Source organism: Mastigoproctus giganteus, chromosome 6 (genome assembly GCF_048544385.1).
Source record: "Mastigoproctus giganteus isolate SK-2022 chromosome 6, ASM4854438v1, whole genome shotgun sequence".
Classification (NCBI taxonomy): domain Eukaryota; kingdom Metazoa; phylum Arthropoda; class Arachnida; order Uropygi; family Thelyphonidae; genus Mastigoproctus; species Mastigoproctus giganteus.
In genome coordinates, this window is record NC_143580.1 from 39,565,634 (window position 1) to 39,592,233 (window position 26,600).

Consider the following 26,600-nt stretch of genomic DNA (forward strand, 5'->3'; position numbering starts at 1 on the left):
GGACATATGCACAAGTACCACCTTTCAGGCGAAAGGAATCATACAGCGAATAATTTGGACATCTGAGATGAGCAGTAGTTGAATCAACCGATAACTGAGATTCTGTCAGAAAAAGTACATGGGATTTGGCAGACTGCAAGTGGAAATGGACATTGTTGAGATTAGAATTGAGACCACGTATATTTGTGAAATTAATTAGGAAGTGCTTGGGAGGTTTAGATCTTTTTGCAGATAAGCTTACTCTATTAGTTTGACAATTTGTGGTGTATTCAATAGTAAGAAAAAGTGGGTGGGACATGCTGTATGAAGTAATGAAATTTTTGGATATGGCGTACACGTGGTAAGAATATACCCAGATCCTTGACATAATGTGGCCTCGACAATGCTTCCCGCATACACACTACTCGGACTCCCTCCAGTCACTATCCTGCACAGTAGAGGTAGCAAGATTATACACTAGCTGATCCGGAAGCCTCCTAGAGAGTTACCAATAGGTTCGGTCCAGTGTACTAACTAGCGGCCGGCCTGCGAACACCCCCCTCGACGTGGGCACCTGTACGTGGTGAGGGGACCTCCCAGTGACGCTGCTGGACTCCCAGACTAGCATCACTGGGATCCAATGCCCACAGCCCAGGTTCCAGGCTTACATCAATGGAATCCGGCGTGTTTGCCGTGCGCTGCGACCCGTGGAAATTCGGAAAGGGGGATCCTGGTGGTTGAGGGGCCCAGCTTCAATACACCACTTTGGCCCCTGCTTCGACAAGACGGGAGGTCCTGGAAGGCCCGGCTAGGATCAATCGGCTAGTAGGCTCGCCTGCGAGGGTGAACAGCGGCCGGCCTGCGAACACCACCCTCGACGTGGGCACCTGTACGTGGTGAGGGGACCTCCCAGTGACGCTGCTGGACTCCCAGACTAGCATCACTGGGATCCAATGCCCACAGCCCAGGTTCCAGGCTTACATCAATGGAATCCGGCGTGTTTGCCGTGCGCTGCGACCCGTGGAAATTCGGAAAGGGGGATCCTGGTGGTTGAGGGGCCCAGCTTCAATACACCACTTTGGCCCCTGCTTCGACAAGACGGGAGGTCCTGGAAGGCCCGGCTAGGATCAATCGGCTAGTAGGCTCGCCTGCGAGGGTGAACCGTGTCAATGCCATGCCCCTACCCTCATGGTCCGAGGGACAGGATTCAGGCTGGCGGCGGTGCGGGAATGGTGTCTGGGTAGCTGATTGATTTGATTTTTTGATTTGGTAGTTGTTGGCGCATCGGCTTCTGTGGCCATATTGCACCTCCCAAGGTTTTTGCAGTACTTTGATCCAAGCCCGAGGCGGGAATCGAACCCGCGACCTTTGGGTTGCCAGGCAGGTACTTTACCCACTCGGCTAGCCCGGTCGGCATCTGGGTAGCCCTGCTGTCCCACTCCCGAGTGCATTTATTGCATGCCGGGTAGTGGGCGTCCCTTTGGGCTCCGTGGTGGGTGGGGAGCCCGGGCACTGAACCACTTCAAAACTTCATGAATCCTAATAAACATATTTCTTCAGGGGCCCCAACCCGGTCCCTATCTGAAAATACAGACAGAGAGGCAGATAGCATTATTGCTAAAAAGAGGCAGCGAACCGAATTACCATCAGGGCCTGTCCCAAGGTTCTTAATTATGCATTCTACCAATGAAACACCGATTGGTAAAATGTCGCCCTTTTTTATTCAAAAAGGATTAGATGGGTTAGCAGGTTCACCCAAATCAGTTAAGGGGCTTCGTTCTGGAGACCTTTTAATTGAAACTAAAAATGACAGGCAATCTGAACATCTACTCCGAACAACATCAATCGGAGGAATACCTATAACGGTGACACCACACAGAACACTCAATTCATCGAGAGGTGTCATTTCGGAGTGGGACCTTCTCGACGTAACCGAGGAGGAAATCTGCTCCGAATTAAAACCACAGGGAGTTATTGCCGTCAAGAGAATTACTGCGCGAAGGGACAGAAAACTTGTTAAAACCAGGAGCGTTATCCTGACGAGATTAAAGCTGGATACATCAATTGTTCAGTGCGTCCATACGTTCCGAACCCTTTACGGTGTTTTAAATGCCAGAAGTATGGGCATTCTCAAATGGCCTGCCGTGGAGTCCTTGCATGCGCTCGATGCGGTGCAAAGGACCACGAAACAACAGCATGTTCAGCCGCAAAACCCACCTGTATTAACTGTGGAGGCAACACCCAGCCTACTCACGAGCATGCCAGAGGTGGAAAGAAGAAAAAGAAATTCAACGGCTGAAGGCAGAGCTAAATATATCATACCAGGAGGCAAGGAAATCGGTGAAACCCCTGAATATCAACAAACCTACCTATGCCCAGAAGGTAGCAGGGAGATGTTCTGTTGGAACTCAGACGGACATGACCATTCCTCCAAAGGAGTCTTTCACTCCCATCGCGCGTTATCTCTTAAGTTCTCAAAAACCTGCACAGAAAAACCAATCAGCTGCCACTCCTATATCAGTACCTCCTAATGCTCCACAAGTAACAAAGGTAATTATGAATAAGAAAGGGGAAGTCCCCCCCCTAGTACCCAAGAAAAGATGGATGTCGAGCAGAAGGAGGTACCCGAAGATTCAGTTTTGGAACTCTTTGCGGAGGAAGAAATGGACACGGGACAGCGTCCATTCTTCCCCAAAAAAGATAAACCCAAGACTGATAAAAGTAAGCCCTCAGCACCTCGGAAGCCGCCTGATGGACCCACCAAGCCAAAATAATTGCTAAATTCCTACAATGGAATTGTCGTGGATTCCGGCGAAATATTGATTACATCAAGGCCCTCCTACGAAAGCACGAGCCAGTTTGCTTTTGCTTGCAGGAGACATATCTAAAGGCAAATGATGATCCCACCATGCACAACATCACAATTTTTCGAAAGGATAGAATTGCGGATGGCTCTGCTCATGGAGGAGTGGCTATCCTTGTCGGCAATCAGACCCCAGTTCAGCCCTTGCTAATTACAACTAGCACGGAAGCTGTTGCAATTCGCCTTATGGTAGGATTTATATTAACAGTCTGCTCTCTTTATTTGCCACCTGGGACTGACATCCCCCCAGGAAGACCTTGATGATCTTGTAACGCAGTTGCCTCCCCCTTACTTACTTCTCGGGGATATGAATGGACATAACACCCTGTGGGGTAGTGCTAACATCAATGGAAGGGGACGAGTCATAGAGCGTATGCTCAATGACAATGACCTTTCCCTTCTAAATACTGGAACAAACACCTTCTTCCACATGCCTACCCGTACTTTTTCTGCCATTGATCTCTCTATCTGCTCCCCTTCTCTACTCCCTTCACTCACTTGGGAAGTGGAGGAGAATCCATACGGAAGTGATCACTTCCCTGTGATAACCTTGTTACACAGTGGGAGACCATGTCTTCCTTTTAGGTTACCACGGTGGAAGTTTGATCAGGGTGACTGGAATGCCTTCCAACATCAGGCAAATTTTGACCTCAGTACAGTCAGTCGGGAGCCTATCAATGACGCAGTAAAGTACATCATAGAAATCACTGTCCAAGCAGCTGCGAATGCTGTCCCAAAACATCTGCCCGGTTTCCACCATTTCCCAAACCTTGGTGGAATTCACAATGCACAACAGCAAAAAAGGCTCAAAACAAAGCGTGGAGGATATTTTGCCGATATCCTACCACGAACAACCTTATAGCCTTCAAACGCGCACGAGCCAAAGCACGCTGCATCCGTCGTCAGAGTCAAAAGGAATCGTGGATCCGTTTTACATCATCTATTAACCAGTCTACCAACTCTAAGGTAGTCTGGGATAAAATCCGGAAAATGAAGGGAAAATATACATCCCACCCTTCTTCAATCCTAGATTATAATGGATGCACTATTGCAGATCCAACTGCAATAGCCAGTGCTCTTGGGGAAACATTCTCTAACATCTCCGCAACATCCTCGTTCCCCAGAGTTCTTGGTTCTGAAACATAAACTGGAAAAACAAGCACTTAATTTTAAGTCCAAGGGCCTCTATCCCTACAACGGGGCATTCACTATAGAGGAACTGAAAAGAGCCCTCACTCTTTCCAAAGCAAGTGCTGTTGGACCAGATGGCATCCATTATGAAATGATTAAACATCTTTCACCAAAATCTATGGATTGCCTGCTCCTTCTGTATAACAGAATCTTTATTGAAGGGCAGTTTCCAGACTCTTGGCGAAAGGCAATCGTTCTTGCCTCTAAGCCAGGAAAGGATCCAAAAGTCACCACCAATTATCATCCTATTGCTCTGACTAGCTGTCTGTGCAAAATCCTGGAGAGAATGGTTAATTCTCGTTTAATATGGTATCTAGAATCAAATGACCTTCTCTCCAACATCCAGTGCAGCTTCTGAAGAAACCGGTCCACTTTGGACTATCTTATTAGATTGGAAACATCCATCCGGGATGCTTTCCTAAAACGCGAACACTTGGTGTCAGTGTTCTTTGACATGGAGAAAGCGTATGACACAACTTGGAAATTTGGCATCTTAAAAGATCTGCATAGCCTTGGTCTCAGGGGGGCAACTCCCAATTTTTATTAAAAACTTTTTAGCCAATCGATCTTTCCAAGTTCGCGTGGGATCCTCACTCTCTCCTTCCTTCAGCCAAGAGGAGGGAGTACCACAAGGATCAGTATTAAGTGTCACGCTTTTTGCCATCAAAATAAATTCAATCGCAGAACAACTTCCTCCAACTGTAAACAGTGCCCTCTATGTTTATGACTTTAGCATTTTTTGCCAGTCGTGCAACATGAGGGTTATTGAAAGACAACTGCAGAAAGCCATTGATAATCTGAATTCCTGGGCACTTGCTAATGGCTTCAGGTTCTCGCCGGAGAAGACCGTTTTCCTACACTTTTGTCGTAAGCGTAATCTTTATCCTGAACCCGAATTAAGGCTCGGACAATATGCTGTTCCAGTAGCAGAGGACATAAAATTCTTGGGACTCATATTTGAAAAAAACTGACCTTTTTGGATCATATTCGTCAACTCTGCACAAAGTGTGCACGTGGGCTTAATATTCTCCACTCGCTCTCCTCTACATCTTGGGGAGCAGACCGATGCACCCTTCTTCGGCTTTACCGTGCACTTGTGCGATGCAAACTAGATTATGGGTCCCAGGTTATATTCCTCAGCCAGAGACAGTGTCCTGCGATGGCTGGACCCCGTCCATCATCAGGCCCTACGTATTGCTACTGGAGCATATTGCACATCTCCTGTCCAGAGCTTATACGTCGAAGCAAACGAACCACTGTTATCGCTTCGACGTAAGCAGTTGTCTTTAAAGTACGCTTTAAAACTGAAATCCCTGCCAGACCATCCTACGTGGCCATTCGTTTTTGAGCCACGATGGGAAAATTTATACAATACCCGTAAGACTGCCAATCGTCCTTTTGGTATTCGTCTCCAAGAGCTACTCAAAGAACTTAATATCAAGGTAGACAAGGTTGCCCAAACACCAAAGCAACCCTTTCCACCCTGGCATGCTCATGTCCCGGCATGTGACTTGTCTCTTAGAAATTGGGGAAAGTCGGACACTCCATCATCTGTCTACCTGCAGCTTCATTCAGCACACCGAACTGAATATTCCGACTTCGCGCCAGTCTACACAGACGGTTCGAAGTCGGATTCATATGTGGGATCTGCTGCTGTCTTTACAGACAGCTCTACATCGGAGCAGATTCCGTCTGAATGCAGCATATTTACTGCAGAGCTGCACGCTATAGAGTTAGCCTTCGATCACATTAGTGAATGCCAATACCAACGGTTCATTTTATATTCCGACTCTCTCAGCATGTTACAGGCTTTAATATCTGTGAGATATAATCCTCATCCAGTTCTGCCTAGTATTCAGCAGAAGATTCACTTCCTCCGTGGACGTGAATATGATATCCGCTTCTGCTGGATTCCCAGCCACATTGGGATTAGGGGAAATGATTTGGCTGACGCTGCAGCCAAATCAGCAATTCCCAATAATAACCGCTGCCTGTCAGTCCACTATACAGACTACAAGCAATTAATACACGAGAAGATACACTCCCAATGGCAGGATTCGTGGAATAGACAGACTGCGAATAAATTATATCATATAAAGCCTATAATTGAACCGTGGCAGTCTAGTCTGCACAGGAATCGTAAGGAGGAAGTTGTTCTTGCCCGGACCCGCATAGGACACAGTCATTTAACTCATTTGTTTCTGCTGAGGGCTGATGACCCTCCTATGTGTGTGTGTGTCCTGTGGCACAATCTTAACGATCAGACACCTTTTAATTGACTGTCCAGATTTTAGCAGCACCCGTTTTACCGCTTTTAATCATCTGACTGAGCCTTATACACTCAGTCAGATTTTATCTGACAATGACAACGTGTCTGCTGTTTTTAGCTATTTTAAATCAATAAAAGTTTTTAATTGTATTTAAAATTTATGTTATTGTTATCTCTTTATTGGTTTATTTTTTATATATCTGTTATTATACATCTGGACATGGTGGCTTAACTACTTAGGTCACTGAATGTTTTAACTTTTTACATATGACCGGTATTTGGCGCATTATAGCCTCAATTGCTGATGCGCCAATAAAACCCAAACCAAAGCCTGCGAACACTTTTAGAGCTGTACCCTCGAAATGTAAGGAATATTGGATCTCGCCACGACGTTCATCATAACCTCAAAAGTCATCAATCATACATACAGTTTGCTCAATACAGTCAGTCCTCGTATAACACGTGTTTACACTACACAAATTCGATCGTACACAATTTATAAATAGGGGAACGATATCGTATATAACACGAACCGAATTCGCTTATGCACGATTCGCCTTTGTGTTGTCAAGAAATGGGAATTGAACATGGAATCACCTCCAACTGAACGGAACACGATAGGAATGAAGAGAAGATTCTGAAAATGTATTTATGTTTTTTATATCAGTGAAGGGGAAACATATTTCATCATAATAAAGTAAAAACCCACACAATTCCAGCTATCGGTATTATCGCAAATGCCATTAGATCGAGTTTACTAGCAGAAATGCAACTGGAAATTGTTTTTATTGTTTTATGGTAGTAACCCCCAGAAATGTGCTTTAGTAAAATGTGAGGTGTTAATAGTGTATCTCTGCCTTTACGGTGTTGTTTATTCAGTTGCTACATGCACACAGCTTTGTTTATGTGTATCAAGCGTGCCTCCTCATTTTGTAATTGTGCTTTATTCCCTAAAAATGTGTAAAATACTTAAAAGGTGTGAAAAGGAAGCGTCCTGATGAAGACACTACAGATTCAGAGAGAAAAAGAAAAACAATATCGATAAACAGAGGCGGACTGGGTCAAAAATTCTTACCCGGGAAAATTTGTAGTGGCCTCATCTAGCGTTTATGGCCAAAATCACACCGGCCTCCGGCCCACCGGAGTCCCCCCCCCCCAGTAAGGCTTATAGCTAGTCCCTTCTGTCGATAGAGAAAAATATGAAATTGTGAAACGCTTTGAGCAAAATGAAAGACCATGTGATATCGCATGTGCTACAGGCCTAAATGAGGCAATGCTGAGAATTACAAAATTACAAAGAATACAGAAAATAAAAACAACTTTCATAGCAGGAACAACTCAAAGTGTAATTAAAATCCATTAGATTAAGACACAGAGAATTGGAAGAGATGGAACAGCTGTCATCTGTTTGGATAGAAAATCAAACAAAAAACAAGTTTGCTTACAATAGAAACAAAAGCATTAGCAATATTTTATTACGTAATAGTCGGAATAAAATACATAAGTATTTCATTATGGTAATTTATTGTGTTTGGTAATGTTTTGGTTACAAATGTGTGTTCAATCTTGGGTGGTCGGCACCTAACTCTATTTTTCCCAAAGGGCCTGTTGTTTATATTGCACGAGGGTTTGTAGAAACACAACTATCATGCTATACGAGGACTGACTGTACATTCAAAAGCCTTAAATACCTCAATCAGATCACATTGCAGGTATCTAGTTTTAAGATGCTGCAATTTGCAGAACTGAAGCCTTTCTTGATAAGACCCTTTTGTTCCCTTCACATTGCCATTCTCTACATCCATTCAAGGAGACCTACATATTTCCTAAAATGTGGCATCCAGATCTGTACATAGTACATAGTACACTAATTACTGTCATTAACAACCCTGCCAACCTTTATATCATATGCAAACATAACATTAAGTTTGATATACCTTCATCAATGTTATTAATAAATATAGAAAACAACAATTAATAACCACTCTGTCTTCTCCAACTCAACCATCCCTTTATTGAGAGCAGTAAATTGCCCTTGATGTTACACTGCTCCAGTTTGTACATAGTCTTTTATGCACAAAAATATCAAAAGCTTTCCTGAACTCCAAGTATATGATATCAAATTTATTGTATCCAGTTCCTTTATGACTGCATCATAGTATCCAGTCAGATTGGTCAGGAGAGATCATAAATAAATAAATAAATTTTCTGTTTATACTCCGGGACGACCAAATGGTCAGAGGAGTTCACAAGATAGACAGAATACAAGAAACAGCACCGTATTCAGTAGTCACGGGCTTGAACCCCGGTCACTCAAGGCACGTGTACTTATGCACCTGCGCGCCTGACCACTAGGCTACGGCGGCCTTACAAATCCATGCTCTGATTGCAGTATTATTGTATTCCTATTTAGATATTACTTCTTTAACCAGAGACTCCATTATTTTCCCTGGAACAGAAGTTAAGCTAATGGGTCTGTTGCTCATGTCAGCCTTTGATCCTCCTTTGTCTATTGGATATACATTCACATATCTCCAGTCCATAGGGACTGAATACAAAGATGTTCTCATAATTACGACTAAGGGTTTGCTTGCCTCCTCTGCTGTCTCCCTTACTGTAATTGGATAGATTCCATCTGCCTTGGGTGCCTATTTTATGTTAAGCTTAAATTTCTCTTGGACTTTCCTTTCAGTTATCACAAAATCATTTAGCTCCCTGTTAGATTTTGATTAACTTCTAGCATTCCATTCCTCAAAGGGCTCATATGTGACTGTATATGCAGAATACTTATTCAGTTTTTCAGCAGCCTGAGCAGTATCATCAACAGTTAAAATATCAACATAAAGTGGACCAATGTTATTAAATGCCTTCTACTATTAATGTAAGTAAAGAAGTCTTTGCTGCTTTTCTTGGTATTTTTGCCAAGAAAAGCAGCAAATACTTAATTTTTATTCTCAATCCTTATATCTACCACAGGCTTCTGTATAACCTGATAATTTATATGCACACCATGCATTTTATTTCACCACCACAAGTATCATCTGACATTTGTTTAGTTTTAAGCCTGGAATGGTATTTCTTAGTTGGTATGAAAAATATGCTAACTTCTACAATTACTTTCCTGAATACTTCCCATTTAGAATTTGCAGTTGGTAACATTATCAGATGGTCCCACTGTATAGAATTTAAAAACTGCCTGAGAGCATTGTAGTCACCATTGTGAAAGCAAAAGCCCTTCCCTTTACCCTTGACAGTTATTTCTTTAAGTAAATTCCACATCAGCACACACTGATCACTGGCACCCAGAGGACATTTTACCTGCAGGTTCTAAATACATAAAGAATTGCTGCTGATAATCAGATTGAGAGTATCACTTCTTACTGCCTCTCTAACATGTTGCTGTATAAAACAATTATCTGATAAATTCACAAAAGCCTTTCTAGCGTGTTAGTAGCAAACCCACAAGTTACGGTCAATATCTGTTCAGTTAAAATTCACGTTATAAGACATTCTGATTTACTGGTCCACTCCGTTTCTCTGTATAGTTGTTTGTTATACTCATCACAGTCATTAGGCATATAACACATTCCTACTCTCATTTTTGTTTTCCCAGTGCTGATGTCATGCCAAACTGATTCAACATCGCACTGGCCACCCATGTCAGTTTGATACACTGCCTTAGATTTAATATGCATCTTAACTAAGTGCATAACCAAACTCCTCCTGTCTTGTCTGTCCTTTCTGTACACATTGTACTCCCCATATTCAAATTCTGCATTCCTTGTCTGAGTAGCACCATGTCTCTGACTCACAATGTTTGCATTTGATGACTTAATCAGTACTTCAAATTTATTTACTATGCCCCTATCATTAGTGTACATTTAATTATACATGCTCCTGTTCTTACTGTTAGTTACCCTAATGGAGCCCATGCATTTACTTGTTTCATGATGATCCACAGCAGGCTTGACATCTCCAAAATCTCACTTTCCAGGCTTCTGCATGTTCCAGTAGAAGCATTGCAGGAATCACTTTCACCTCTGCCCGTGGCCCTAATTAAATCTGTTAGTCTTTGTTTTCCCCAAAACTATCAGTTTTGCAATCCACCTAACACTGCCTTGGTAGCATCAGCCAATATTCTTGTATCCCTTCTATATGAGTGTAATCCATCCCTGTAAAAACTGTCTCCACTGTTAACAAGAACAGACTATGCTAAGAAAAATTCTAGCCCACAAGCTTTGCACAGTCTCTGCAGTATATTATTTTTTTCTGTTTAACTGGATGAAAAACTATTTTCTGGGAGGAAAATCCGTGCAATCCCTATCCAAGTTAAGTTAAGTTGGCCACAGTGTGGAAAAAAGCCCATAAAATTCCTCTTGTCTTGATTGGATTTGAACTCTGGTATTTTCCAAATAGAGTAGAAGGACTGCAATCATAATTATGATCAGTCCACAACAGTTAATATGCCAGGTAGGTACAGTAGAACCTTAAAAATCTTGTGCTTGTTGAATTTTTCTCCAGGGGTAGTTGGGGTCATAAGGGCAAAGGGGTAGTAGGTTATCCACACAAAAAAAAAAAATCGACAACAAAAAAAAAGCCACAGGTCACATTTATGCATTATATTCTATTAATAATTTCCAAAAACTAATTTCTGTTTTACATATTTTAGTTGTTACTATATATTTGCAATGCATATATATATATACATATATACATATATATATATATAGTACAGTGCATTCCGGTTAATTGGGGCAATGAAGTCTTGATTGAACAATAAACTATATTTAGATGGCATGCACAAACATCTAAATATAGTTTATTGAACAATAAACTAATTTAGATGCTTTGTAACAAAGAGATCATGCGGGCAGCAGCCGAATCAGTTATTGCGAAGTCGTGCTGTACAGTGGTTGTTTTACGTTTGTTCTGTATTGTGGTAATCGGATTCTGAAGAAATTTTGCTTGCAGTTGTTTACGATCACACTAGGTACATATGTATACATCTTGTGGGTTAGAATAGATTAAAAACTGTACCAAACAGTGCATTGATTTTGGTTTCCCCCTCCCCATTTTTCAGTACATTTAAGACCCCTGTCAAGATGCCACGTAGAGATTTGTCGCTTTCAGAAAAAAATCGCTATTCTTGACAAGATAAAGTCAACCTCCTAACATCAGTCATCGTCAGCTAGCGGAGATAATAAAGGTGCCAAAATCTACAATTTCACGACTGCTACAGCAACAAGAAAAACTTAGAGAGGAGCGGACATTGCGCGTGGATTTAAAGAAAACATCTCATAAGTGAAAGAGGGAAGGCAAAGATCCAGAAGTTGAAGATGCTTTGAATCAATGGTTTTCCACTGTATCTAAACGAGGAGTGCGTGTAAGCAGCCCTATGCAAAAAACCAAGTCAGAAGAGTTGGCCAAAAAGCTAGGTCACGTAAATTTCAAAGCGACGGATGGTTGGTTGTCTCGATGGAAGTGTAGACATGACATTAGTTACAAAAAAGCACGTGGCGAGAAGGACAGTGCTGATGCTACGAGTGCTGAGCAATGGAAATCGGACAAACTGCCAGAGTTCCTTAAAAAATTTAATGGGGATAACATTTACAACGCCGATGAAACAGGTCTGTATTATCGTGCTGCACCGGATGGTTCCCTCAGCTATCAACACATAACACTGTCCGGTTCAAAGAAAGCAATGGATCGTGTAACAGTGTTGTGCTGCTCAAACATGTCAGGAAATGATAAACTCAAACTTTTGGTAATTGTGCCAAACCTCGTTGTTTCAAGGGGCTTACAATAGGCAGTTTGCCAGTTTCGTATTATGCCAATAAGAAGGCGTGGATGACCACATGTTAGCATTAGCATTAGCATAGGCACATGATGCAAGAAAGCAAGCTTATATAGCATCAGCCAAAAAAAAAACCCAAATCTTCTAATTTCACTCATCCACTTGCTCCAAATGTTTATCTAGTTCTGCCTTGAATCTATTAAAGCTGTCAACTTCTACAACAACAGATGGAAGTTTGTTCTAGCAATCAACCACATGCTGGCTAAAGACAAACTTCTGCACATCTATCCTGCAACTGTCTTTCCTCAATTTGAATTTATGCCCTCTCAGGCAATTATTCTGAGCAAGAGGAAGAATCCCATCAGCATTGAGCATGCTCAAACCATTCAAGGCATTATACTCCTCAATCAGGTCAGATCACCACGCAGGTGCCTAGTCTCCAGACACTAATTTTCAAAACTTAAGCCTTTCTTCGTAAGAGCAACCCTTTGTTCCTTTCACTAATCTTGTTGCCCTACTCTGCACTGGCTGCAGCAGCTCTACATGTTTCCTAAAATGAGGCCTCCAGACCTGTATACAGTACTCAAGGTGTGGACTCACCATTGCCTTATACAAGGGGATAATCACCTCTTTATCCCTGCTAGAAAAATTCTTGTATATCATTGACAAGACACCATGAGCTACTCTTGCAGCCCGTCTGCACTGCCCAGAAAACTTCATATCTGCTTATACAATTACACACAGGTCCTTTTCATTCTATACCACTGTCAGTGTAGTACCATACAATTTATACGTTACTCTGGGTTACTGCTTCCCATATGCAGTACTTTACATTTGTCAATGTTAAACTTCATTTGCCACCTCACAGCCCGTCTGCTCAGCTTTTCTAGATTCTGTTCCAGCAGCATAAAATATATATATGTTATATATCTTATATATATATATATATGTTATATATCTGTTATATATATATCTGTTGCAGCAGCATAAAAAATATATGTGCAGCAGCACATATATTTTTACGCAATGGCTAATGAACTGGGACGCGATACTGCAATGGAAGTCCAGAAAAATTCTGTTGATATTGGACAACTGCACCACACACTCTAATGTAGCTGGTTTAAAAAAATATTGAACTGGAATTTTTACCCCCTAACACCACATCTCTGATACAGCCTATGGACACGGGAATTATAAAAAATTTGAAGACCTATTATTGCGGAAAGCTGGTTAATCACATCCTTGAAGCAATTGAGGAAAATCTGCTGACATCATCTTCGAAATCAATAGAGATTAGTGCAAAAGTTTCAATGTTAAAAGCTGTACAATTTTTCGCCGATAGCTGGTGAGGAATAAGCAGCAAAACAATTTGGAATTGTTTTGCTAAATGTGGTTTCACGACTAATTGTGATTCAGACTCATTAAGCTGTACAGAAAATGAAATGGCTTTGGAACTGCAACAGGTCCAAAATTGTGAAGAATTTTTAACGATTGACTATAACCTTCAATGGCACGATGAAAATGAAGATTATGAGGAAACGATTATTGAACAAATTGCAGCAAAACACTCAGAGACGCCAAAAGACCAAGAAAATGATGACGATGATATACCTAAGCGAGTGACTAACCAGGATGCCAGGAAATGTATCACTGAATTGAGATGTTATTTCATGCAGGAAGGCAGTCCTTTATCAGCATTAGATACCTGCGCCGACTTTGTTCAATTGCAGTCCATAAAGAGAACACGTTAGGGTACGCTTCATAATTTTTTTCAAAGTAAGAACCCTTTAGTAATGTGTAGCCTTTGCTTGACACGGACATTATTCTGTACTGTATCTTCATTTTACATATGTACATTTGTTTGCTTTTAGCTTTAGTTATTTTTAAATAAATGTTTGCACCAATATAACTTAAATACAGTGTGCTTTCTTTAAATACCACATTCCCCTTATTTTATTCATACCTTTTGCCTCCGTTAGAATGTGCTTTTCAGTTCATTAAAATTTCGCTTAATTGGGCCAAAGTGATCTGTCCTGATGTGTCCCAATTAACCGGAATTGATTGTATTATATAATACGTATATATATATATATAATCATTCATTTTGGAATATATTCAATAATCGTTCACAGTGAGTGGGTGAAATGGGAAGTGTGTTTTTTTTTGGCTGATGCTGTGTAAGCCTGCTTTCTTCCATCACATGCCTCTACCAATTCTAATGCTAAGTATAGTATTTAGTAGTACAGTAGTATGTATTTAATTTTTAGGGTTATTTGATTGATTAAATCATCTCTTACTATTTATACCTCATTAAAAAATATTGGACAGTTGTACTGCCCATACTGGAGGTAGCATTTGTACTTATGGCCTTTATATCTTAGGCAAATATGTTACCAACCTGGCTACTTTGGCGACTTAGATTAATATGTTAGTATTAATAGTGACAAATGATGCAAGAAAGCAAGTTTAAGAAGCATCAGTCAAAAAAAAAAAAAAAAAACCCTTCCCGTATCATCTGTCCATCACCTCTAATAATTTATCTAGTTCTTTCTTGAATTTATTCAAACTACTCACCTCCACAACAACAGATGGTAGTTTGTTCCAACAATCAACCACCTGCTGGCTGAAGCCAAACCTTCTGCACATCTATCCTACAACCATTCTTCTTCAATATGAATTTGTGCCCCCCCCCCATGTGTGTAGGTTGCCATCAGTATTGAGCTTGCTCAATTTAATCAAAGCCTTAAACACCTCAGTCAGATCACCTTGATCTCCCCCTTCCAATCTTCAAAAAAAAAAAAAAAAAATTGAATTTTTAAAAACTCCAACATGTGACAGGATGTTAAATTTATGAGGTTCTATTGTAAATGATGAGTTAATATTAAAAAAATTAAGTCAATTGTTTCATGTACAGAACATCTTAACTCTTCCAGAACAGAATATAAAAGGTGACAGCCCAGCTATGTTCATAATAATTACACAATACACCAATTGATGTTATAAATAGTGTTATGTTTATTAAAATAATGTTGTAAATAAAATAAAATTCCAATAAAAACTGATAAAAAACTGACTGTACAATATAATATGAATTTAAACTGCAAAGAATTATTTACAATAAAACAATGTAGATGAAACGCAGGATGATAAAAGTGCTAAAATAACGTAGCTTTCAGAGGCATCTGCCTCCTTTTTCAACAGTGAGGCTTATCGTATGGCACATCCTTAAATATCAGCAGGCTCACGGTTCTCAGCACACGTGGTTCCACAGGAGCGTGGGCAGCGCTCTCCCCATGTGCACTGGAACCGGAAATGGCTTGGGAGTGTGCCAGGCGGAACCGCTCATCCCTTCCAAGAACCACTGCCTCGAAGAGGGGATGAATGCGGATTCCCCTGTCTCTGTTAATGGTATTGCCCTCAGAGGAACAAATCTGCAAGCTCTCGAGCCACTTACGGTCCCAAAATCTATGTGCCCGGTCAACGATAACAGCTTCGTCTGGGGAGATTTGATGGTGCTCCTCCCAAAAATGTTCTGCCACAGCAGAACAGGATTTTGGGATCTGGTTTGGGTTCATTCTTTCTATGGCTGATACCATTTTATGTCATTTACTATATTATCTATTTTTAATTTCTCACAAATACATAAATTTCTTTAATGATCTAGTCTTGGAAAGCCTAATAATGGTCTTAAAAATCTCATTTGTGCTGCTTCTAGTTTTTGTATATCTTTCTTATTTATTACCCAAATGTTTTGTGGTTTAGTGTTTTCTTTTCTTAATGTCTTAAAATAGTGTTTGTCTTTGAATTCATCCGTGCATTCATATAAATGTTCCCTTTAATTTATGCATCAAGAGAAATTAGTGTTTTAATCACTTGGAACACATATGATACTAGTTATAGTCTGATTATATACAGGTAGTTCCCGACTTTACGAGTTAATTCGGTTCTAGCACGCACTCGTAAAGCGGGAATTTATAATGTTAAAATAGGGGTTACGTTCTCAACAATGAAATTAGGTAGCTAATTAGTTTGTTTAAACAATGATTAATTTACCCAAAGAAATGAAAACGTAACCTGTAAAATCAAGCAAATTATAATAATAAAGAAATTATTTATAACTTACAAACGTTAAAGAATGTTTATTTTTCATCATCATTGATTAAATGCACGCTCATTGATCACTCATTATTGAGTGATCAAACTCGGCACTCGGTTTGTTGAACAAGGAGTCATCTTCAGAAATGCTTCAAGAGGCATTTGTTTCCAAGATAATCTCTTTTCTTTATAAATTTCAATAGCATGGAGAAGCATTTTTTAATGGAACGTACAAATTGCAACTAACATGATTTGCGCAGAGTAACAAGTTTATGAAGCTTAAAAAAAAAAGGGAATGAAGAGAAGATTCTGAAAATTTATTTATATTTTGTTTTATATGATTGAAGATTTCAGTAAAGAGGAAACACATTTCACCATAATAACGTAAAAAACCACACAATTCCGGCTATCGGTATTTTCTCAAATGCAATAACATCGAGTTTACAACCCATTTATAATTGATTGCACTAACAGAAAAGCCCAATAAACTGGAAAGTGAAAATTGTTTTATGGTCATGACCTCCAGAAATGTGCTTTAGAAAAATATCCCAAAGCCGTTCAAAATTGGTTCTTATAACAGAACATATGATAACGATGAAAGTGTAGTGCATTTTAATGATTTGAATTGGTAATTAATACAATTTACACTATAAAAACGACCTTTTAAAGAGTTATATAGTGAAAATTTCAACTTCCGAAGTCGTGGAACAACTTACCAAAAAACAATGTGTTATTGAGTTCACATTACGATATTTTCACGATACGATGGAACGGATTAATATTGTAAAGGGAGGTACGCTGCATTGTATAGCTACGAGCATGGTTTGAAATGCGATATTTATGAAGGTTTAACATTAATTTTTTGCAATTAATGTTCCTTTTTTCGATTTCATTGATACTTGAAAAAAAAAAAAAAAAAAAAAACTCAAAGCGGGAACTGCCTGTATATCAGAACAGAATATACTTTTTTTTAAATAAAAGTTTTTGGCAGTACTGAACAAAAAAGTATTGTACGGTCAGTTCTGCTATAACATGCATTTTCACAATGCGAATTTGCTTCAATGCGATTGATATATTAGAGAATAATGCAGTATAACGCAATTTTCGCATTGGCTCATGCGAGATTTTGTCTGCAAGTAACACCAGTTGAACGAAAACTTGGCACCAAGCTGAATAGTGACCTGCGCAGCAATACATACAAGTTTACGAAGATTAAAAATGTCAAATGTGTGAGAGCTCTATTTCCCATTTACTGTAGTTGTATTGGTTAGAAACACTTGTCATTCACTGCATTCACAAGATAACATGTTTTCAGGAGCTCACATATTTCTATTCGAACAGAAATTTTGAGGCAGAATAGTGTGAGCAGAGGAGCATTTCTGGTGGTCAATACCACAAAAAAATAAAAGCAATTTGCAGTTCCCAGTTTATTGGGCTTTTTTCTGTTAGTGAAATCTAATTATAAATGGGTAGCAAACTATCTTACTGCATTTGCAATAACACTGATATCTGGAATGTTGTGGGTTTTTACCATTATTATGGTGAAATGTGTTTCCCTTTCCATGAAATCTTCAATCATATAAAAAAACAAATTTTCAGAATCCTCTCTTCATTCCTATTTTTTAAGCTTCGTAAACTTGTCTCACTTATGCGTCCCGTGTTCTTCGTTATTGGTTGCTTACTTTTTGGTCCAAAAAAAAAAAAAAAAAAAGAAAATGTTAGTGAAGACATCAATCAAGCAAAACGTATTTTGTCAAGGTAAAGTGATATATGGTGGATCTGCAGGCATAGTCGGTGGATTTTTGGCTGCTGTAAAGGGATATTTTTAATTTTTACCGTATTCTTTGTTAATTAACATACATCATGTTTCACAGAGATATTAAATAGGTTTAGTAGCGTTCGTTAGCTTCTTATTTTGAATTTAACCAACGATTTTTGGAAGTTATGACTCCTGGTGTTGGCGCCAATATTGTTGAACTAGCCACATATTGTAGTCGATAAGAAATTGCGCAACATGTATATATCTCAAACTGATAGCATGAGATATAGTGTAAAACTAGATAGTGTAAGATGAAGCATTATGTCTGTTAGCTTAGTATAGTATTATCAATTAATCAAAAATATTATTAATCTTATCAAATTTCATTGCTAATTAAATCATATTTAAATGGAAATCATTACCTAGACTAGAGCTGCGAAGCAAAGATCACAGATTAGTGAGAGTGCTGTGACTCGGGGGAGAAATGAAGGGGGCGATTCTCCAATGCATCACAGTCTCAAAAAAGCGTGAAATGTGAAATATTTGCCGACCTTTCTAAAACAGGACATGATCTAGCCAAGGAGGAGGCCTTTGTGTGTGCTAGGTGTCTAGAGTGTCAAGTAATTAGGTGCTAACTCAGCGTTCTGATGGACGCTGAGTTAGAGCATGAGAGCTTTAGGTGTAGGGTAAATGCCCACGAAGAAATTAAAATGAAGGCCCATCAAGCTCTCAAGCCCAGCTCAACGGCAGAGCTTACTCCTCTGACACAGACGCAATCTCCAAGGCAGAATGTGCTGGTCTCAAAGGAACTAGTTATTGTTGGTGACTGTATTGTCAGGGAGATGGGGAATATACTGTGCAAGAAGGATAGGTGGAGCAGGATCAGGGTATGTCTGCCAGGGGCAAAAGTTGATGATATTGTAGAGCGGATATCATCTTTTAAGGGCACAAAAGGTGATGTAGTTGTACACATTGGCACTAATGATATTAAGAGTAGGAGACCGCAGAATTACTTAACAAGTACAGGTCACTGTTGAAAAAAATCCGTGAATTAGGGTTGAATTTGAAACTGTTTGTAATTCTGCCCAGACACGGCAGGAGGGAGTATATGATGAGACCCTTGTCAATCAATTCGGCCCTGGAAAGATTGTGCAAGGCTCAAAGGGGTAGAATTTTTTCAGCCTGGTCTGTGCTTGTTGACAGGGGAGACTGCTTCTACAGGGATGGGGTACACTTAAATAGAAAGGGTGCAAGAATATTTGCTGATGCTATCGAGGCAGTGTTAGGCGGGTCGGAAAACTACTAGTTTGGGGGGGGGGAGGTACACAGACTAAAAGGTAAACAGTGGCTGCAAGGTAGAGGCAAAAGTGATTCTTGCACTGCTTCTATTAGAATGAGCAGCAGCCTGGAAAGCAAGGTAATGAGATTTCCAGGACTGCTGGGAGTCATAGTGGAACAAGTAAATACATGGGCTGTGTTAGGGTAACTAAGAGTAGGAACAGGTGCATGTATACTTGCATATACACTGATGCTAGGAGTATAGTTAATAAATTTGATGAGCTTGGAGTGCTAGTCCAGCCATCAAAGGCAGACATGGTGTCACACAGATATAAGCAGTGCAGAATTGGAATTTGGAGTGTACAATGTGAACAGAAAGGATAGACAGGACAGGAAGGGAGGAGGAGTTATGCTGTTAGTTAAGAAAGACATAAAATCTAATGAAGTGCATCCAATTGATGTTGGTGGACAATGCAATGTTAAGTCTGTTTGGTGTGACATAAGCACTGGGAAAGGAAAAATGAGTAGGTGTGTTTTATAGGCCTAATGAATCTTATGAGTATAATGAGCAATTGTGCAGAGAAATAGTTTGCCAGTAAATCAGAATGTCTTATAATGGGGGATTTTAACTTTCCAGATATTGACTGGAACTTGTGGGTTGGTCACTCGCAAACTAGCAAGATTTGTATGGATTTATTGGATGACTGTTTTCTACAGCAACATGTGTGAGAGCAACCAGAGGGAGTAATACTCTTGATCTGATTAGCAGCAGTGATTATTCATGCATTAAGAATTTGCAGATAAGGGAACCACTGGGTGACAGTGATCACAGTGTACTGATGTGGGAATTACTTAAAGATGTACTTAGTTAAAGTGTTGGGTCCTGTATTTATAAATGATATTGATGATGGTATATCAGGCTTAATGTCCAAGTTTGCAGATGATACAAAGGTTGCCAGGGTTGTTAATGACACTACACTGCTGCAACAGGATCTAGAAAATTTGAGCAGATGGGCTGAGAGGTGGCAAATGAAGTTTAACATTGACAAATGTAAAGTACTACATATGGGAAGCAGTAGTCCCAGAGTATCAACTCTGTGGTACCACACTAACAGTGGTAGAGAATGAAAAGGACCTGGGGGTAATTGTGTAGGCAGATATGAAGTTTCTGCGCTGTGCAGACAGTCTGCAAAAGCTCATGGTGTCTTGTCAATGATATACAGGAATTTTTCTAGCAGGGATAAGGAGGTGATTATCCCCTTGTATAAGGCAATGGTCAGGCCACACCTTGAGTACTGTATACAGGTCTGGAGGCCTCATTTTAAGAAGGATGTAGAGCTGTTGGAACGAGTACAGAGAAGGGCAATAAGATTAGTGAACAGAACAATGGGTTGCTCTTACGAAGAAAGGCTTAAGTTTTGCAAATTACAGTGGCTGGAGACTAGGCACTTGTGAGGTGATCTGATTGAGGTGTATAAAGCCTTGAATGGTTTGAGCATGCTAAATGCTGATGGGATTCCTCCTCTTGCTCAGAATAATCACCTGAGAAGGCATAAATTCAAATTGAGGAAAGACGGTTGTAGGATAGATGTGCGGAAGTTTGCATTTAGCCAGTGTGTGGTTGATTGCTGGAATAAACTTTCATCTGTTGTTAGAAGTTGATAATTTAAATAGATTCAAGGCAGAACTTGACAAACACTTGGAGCGAGGGGATGGGTGAAATAAGGGTTTTTTTTTTTTTTTGGCTGAATGCTATATAAGCTTGCTTTCTTGCATCATGTGCCCTTGCTAATGCAACTACCATCAAGCCTAAAGGGAAGGGCTTTTGCTTTTGTAAAGGTGACTACTGGGGTCTCACACAGTTTTTAAATTCTGTACAGTAGGATCAACTGATGATGTTACCAGTGTTGAATTCTAAATGGGAAGCCTTCAGGGACTTAATTTTGGAGGTTACTAGCCTTTTCATTCCAACTAAGAAATACTGTTCAAGGTTTAGGCCTAAATGGAGGTGAGATGAATTAATGAGGCTTGTGGCAGAGAAGAAAAATGTATGGGATGCAGATATAAAGTAGCCTGTAATAAAGTCACAAAGGAAGATTATGAGAAAGCTTTGGCAAAAGATGCGAAGAAAAACAGCAAAGAGTTCTTTACTTATGTAAACTCTAGAAGGAAAGGGTTGAATCAGATTGGACCATTTAACATAGATGGGTTGACTGTTGATGATCGTGAATGAGTATTTTGCATCTACATTCACACCAGGAGTTATTCAATGAGGGGAATGCCAGAAGTTTATCAAACTCTAACAGGGAGCAAAGTGAAGGAGAAATTGTTGAAGTTAAACATAAATCACCTGGGGTGGCCGCAATCTATCCAGTTATATTAAAGGAGGCAGCAAAGGAAGTAAGCAAACCCTTAGCCATAATTACGAGAGCTTCCTTGGACTTGGGGGGGAGGTCCCCATGGACTGGAAGTGTGCAAATGTATCACCAATTCACAAAAGGGGTTCAAAGGGTGACACAAGTAACTATAGACCTGTTAGTTTAACTTGTGTCAGGGGAAAATAATGGAATCACTAGTTAAAGAAGCATTGCAGGATCATCTAGACAAGACTGCAGTAATAGTTAAGGCAGCATGGGTTTGTTAACGGGAGGTCTTGTCTGACCAATTTGATTGGATACTATGATGTGGTCACAAAGGAACTGAATGCCAAAAATAATTTTGATATCATATACTTGGATTTTAGGAAAGCTTTTGCTACTGTTGCACATGGAAGACTACTGTACAAATTGGAGAGGTATGGCATTAAGGATAAGTTGCTACAATGGATAAAGGGATGGTTGAGTGGAAGACGACAGAGTGGTAATCAGTGGACACTGCTCTTGTGGAATTCCCCAGGGTTCAGTGTTGGGCCCATTGTTTTGTATTTTTATCAGTGATATTGATGAAGATATATCAGGTTTAATGTCCAAATTTGCAGATGATACAAAGGTTGGCAGGGTTGTTAATGACAGTATGCTACTCCAACTGAATCTAAATATGTTGGGCAAATTGGTTGGAAGTGGCAACTGAAGTTTAACATTGACAAAGTACTGCATATGGGTAGCAATAACCAAAGAGAAACGTACCAACTGTGTGGTACTGCACTCAGGGAAGTGGAAAGTGAAAAAGACCTGGGGGTAACTGTGCAGTCAAATATGAAGTTCGCTGACCAGTGCAGATGGGCTGCCAGGGCAGGTCATGGAGTTCTGTCAATGATATATAGGAATTTTGCTAGCAGGGACATGAAGGTGATTATCCCATTATACAAGGCAATAGTCAAGCCAAACCTAAAGTACTGGGTACAGGTCTGGAGATCTCATTTTAGGAAGGATGTAGTTGCTAGAATGAGTACAAAGAAGGGCAACAAGATTGGTTGACGGGAACAAAAGGGTGCTCTTACCAAGAAAGGCTTAAGTTCTGCAAATTACAGCACCTGGAGAGTAGGCACCTGTGAGGTGATCTGATTGAGGTGTATAAGGCCTTGAATGGGTTGAGCAAGCCGAATGCTGATGGGATTCTTGCTCAGATTAAGAATCTGAGAGGGCACAGTTTCAAAATTGAGGAAAAACAGTTGTAGAATAGATGTGCGGAAATTTGCCTTTAGCCAGCGGGCAGTTTATTGGTGGAACAGACTTCCATCTTTTGTTGTGGAAGTTGATAGCCTAAATAAATTTAAGGCTGAGCTGGACAGGAATTTGGAATGAACAGAGAGGTGAAATGGGAGTGTTTTTTTTTTTTTTTTTAGTTGATGCGCATAAGCTTGCTTTCTTACATTGTATGCCTCTGCTAATGCTAAATATTTACTGTAATATTTTCCTCATAAGCTCTGTTGTTTTTAATGCATGAAATACCATAACCCGGAAATTTTTAGGAACACATGTGCTGTGTTATAGCAGAACTGGCTGTATTTGTAAAAATTATAATTTCAGTTTATCTAATATTGGAATAGTTCTACAATTTGCTGCTATACTATAAGTTGTACTGAGTTTAAAAACTAAATGATCTTTTATTTACAGCTACCAATCCATACTGCATCATTAAGTGTGAAGGAAAGAAGGTCAAAACCCCTGTGCTTAAAGACACATTAAATCCTGTTTGGAACTGCAGTGCTATATTTTATCGGAAGAAGTTAGAATCTCCAATCATAATAGAGGTGGTATTTAAATATGGGTTGTGATTTTATTATTTATATATTTGTAGAAACCTTTTTGATAGCTTATGAAAAAAAAAGTATTTTTGAATCATTTATATTAAATAGTTTAGTATTCAAATATAATACTAAATTATACTGTATGATACTCCCTATTTATCTTTGTGACTTTCTTGCAACTGTTAAGCACTTAAGGAGTGCTTAACAGTTGCACTTAAGCACTTAAGTAACTGTTAAGCACTTAAAGACTACAACATACTAGCATTAAAACAAAACTTTTAAACATATTTGCAACTGGATTACCTAAAGAAACTATTGTATGCCTATTGCACAGTATTTATTTGCCTCGTTCTTTGGCTTAATTTAACTGTTTAATTGTTTTTCCTTATCTTGGGAATTCAAAAGCACAGGTTAAGGAATCAAGTTCCTTTTATAATAGTTTGGAAGATAATAACAACATTCAACAAAGAGATAAAACAATGTGGGTAATCATAAAATAAATTTACAAGGCATGTAATTTGTCATTATTCATTATAACCCGGTTATTACGAGCAGTACAGAGTAATTGTGTTGTCATACCATTACTTTCTGCCATAGTCCCTTCAAAGATTGAGACACTTAACATATCACAGGATGATATACAGGATCTATCTTGCTTGTTTTTAGGTTTAGGTTGTTTGGTACTGGTACCATTCAGAACTTACAATTTCTAAATTAAAATTTTGCCTTGTTACAAAGACTGCAGGAAGCCATTAAATGAATATAACCTGATGTCATCTGTAGAATCATTCCTATGGAATGATTCTACAGATGACATCAGGTTGACACCTGATGTCATCTGTAGAATCAGTAGAATCAGGTTGACACCTGATGTCATCTGTAGAATGGTGTCAACAGATGACATCAGGTTGACACCTGATGTCATCTGTTGACACCATTCTACGGATGACAATGATCTGTAGAATCATTCCTATGGAATGATTCTACAGATCATTGTCATCCCTAGAATCATTCCTATGGAATGATTCTACGGATGACAATGCTACACCATACAGACATCTTGTTTATGTTGTTGAACTGAACAAATGATAGAGGGGGAAATCAGTGATTGGTCAAAGCTTTCAATCAAAGGTTAAATTAAAAAATGCATTTCACATATGCTCAAACAGCAAAAGTCTGAATATTACAGAAGTGAATTATAAGGACAGAAACTTTCTTACTCCTTGAGAAAAAACACTTATGCGACCAAAAATATGCAAGCTGTATGGAAATGAAAAATACCTTGGCTTCATGTACTGAAAAGACTCAATGGTTTGCAGCACACTTTGAAACTTTTCTGTTTTGAAAAACCACTAAAGAACCATGGATGCTGTTTTGAAGAAAGAAACTAATTCCAAGATCAAGGATACCTCCAACTCTGAATAAGAAATATAATCCATATATTGTTCAGTTTTCCACACAACTCAGTGTGGAATAAGTGTCTTAGCAGATATGGTTCTTATGTAGAGAAGGTTGAAATATACAATGCATTGTATATTTCAACCTTACTTTTGTGATTGTGCATAAACACTATGCATCCACAAAAAATATTAATTTATGTAAGGAACTTCTGATGTAGTATAAAGTAATAGCTTAAACTAAAGTGTTGTAGCTATCTAAAAGATGCTATAAGATCTACATGCATTCTGTAGATGATGCTTGCATAACAATTAGGCCAAATTATATGGTTGCCAAATTCCTTCTGGTTGTGGCGCATTATAGCCTTAGTTGCTCATGCGCCAATAAAACCCAACCACCCAAATTCCTTACTGTTGCTGTATAATTTATAAATTGTATTTTTATTCATTTTTCTCACTGACACTGAGTGACATAGAAACAGTGTTAACATAACTGTCAGACTATTTTAGAGGTTTTGTCCTTCTGTCAATACTCTTTAGAGGTGCAGTTTTCTCCATAATAATTTTATAATAGTATACATGTAAAATATCAGAATGCACAAAATTTTATTGTCTTAACTTTCAAACTGTTTTTCTTTAGAAATAAAATTATAAATTTTTTTTTAGCTCTGCAGTTTTATAAGGAACCTTGTTAACTGCATGGCAGTAAGCTTTCTTCAACAAGTAATTAATTCACAAAGATTATATCATAATTGAACTTACCACCACTCTGAATTTTTTTTTGCTAGTTTTTCTTACATTTTTGAATTAGGATTAAATTAAGATCTTTTATTGAATTTTTTGACCTCAACTACTAAATTTAATATTTTCTTTTAAAGTTAATATATATTCTCTGTTGTTAGGTTTGGAGCAAACGCCTACTAAAAGACAGTACTTTAGGTCAGGCTAATACACCACTGCACTCCAACCCAGATAGAGTTATTTATGAAGTTCCTTTGACTGGGCGGAAAAAGAATCAAACACACAAAAAGTATGGCAATGTTGTTGTTGATATATGCAGTAGTGATGATTTGGAAGCATTTTAAGTTTGTGTTATTCTTCCTTTCTAAGCTTGTTGTGCCTGTGTATGGACAAAGTCCCAGGTTTTTGATGAAATGTTTATTTTATGATAAATTTTTTGATATACAATGGTGCTATATAAATTTTTACACTTGTTCTACAGATTAAGTAGATTTTACCTTGTGTATGTCACGACTAAAAGAAATTGTGCATGTTTGTCAAATTTCTTGCCATGTTACTCCATACTTTATAAGATTTTTGTTCTTTTCAGTCTGTTTAAATTTTGTTGTGGAACTTCAAAGAAATTTATAAGAAACAACTGGAAATAAATTGATATTGTTACAGTAAAGTTTCATTATAGTAAATTAAAAATGAAATTCTTTCTTTACTGTAACAAAGGATGGTGGTAAAAATATTCAGATTTACAGCAGTGTTGTTATTGATATATCTTCTTTTTAATAAGAGTTAATACTTCTTATTCCACAGCAGAGGAAGAAACATTTGTTGCATGTTAACTATATGATTTAAGGATATAACGTTCCTATGCAAAGTATTTATAATAGATTAGGGTGAATTAAAAACATCTACTCAAAGAGACCAAAATTGCAATTTGCATAAGGCTATCTTTATTGTAGAAATAAGAACAGTAGTTATACCATAGAAGTAAATTTAGCAAATAAATACAGCAACGTTGCATTTATTTTCTGCATATAGTTCCATAGTATAA

General features: G+C 38.9%; 1 protein-coding gene across 3 annotated transcripts in view; it reads left to right on the forward strand.

Moving 5' to 3' along the window:
* LOC150084180 (calpain-5-like) overlaps positions 1–26,002 on the forward strand; it is a 110,816-nt gene extending 84,814 nt beyond the window's left edge. For 2 of the 3 annotated variants that reach the window (XM_090375921.1, XM_090375923.1), the window contains exons 12-13: positions 23,284–23,423; positions 25,717–26,002. In XM_090375921.1, the coding sequence (XP_090232047.1) occupies positions 23,284–23,423; positions 25,717–25,899 (323 nt within the window). In that variant the 3' untranslated portion in view covers positions 25,900–26,002. The remainder of the gene's footprint in view (positions 1–23,283; positions 23,424–25,716) is intronic. The other variant, XM_090375922.1, reaches the window with a different exon arrangement.
* Positions 26,003–26,600: the final 598 nt, after the last annotated feature.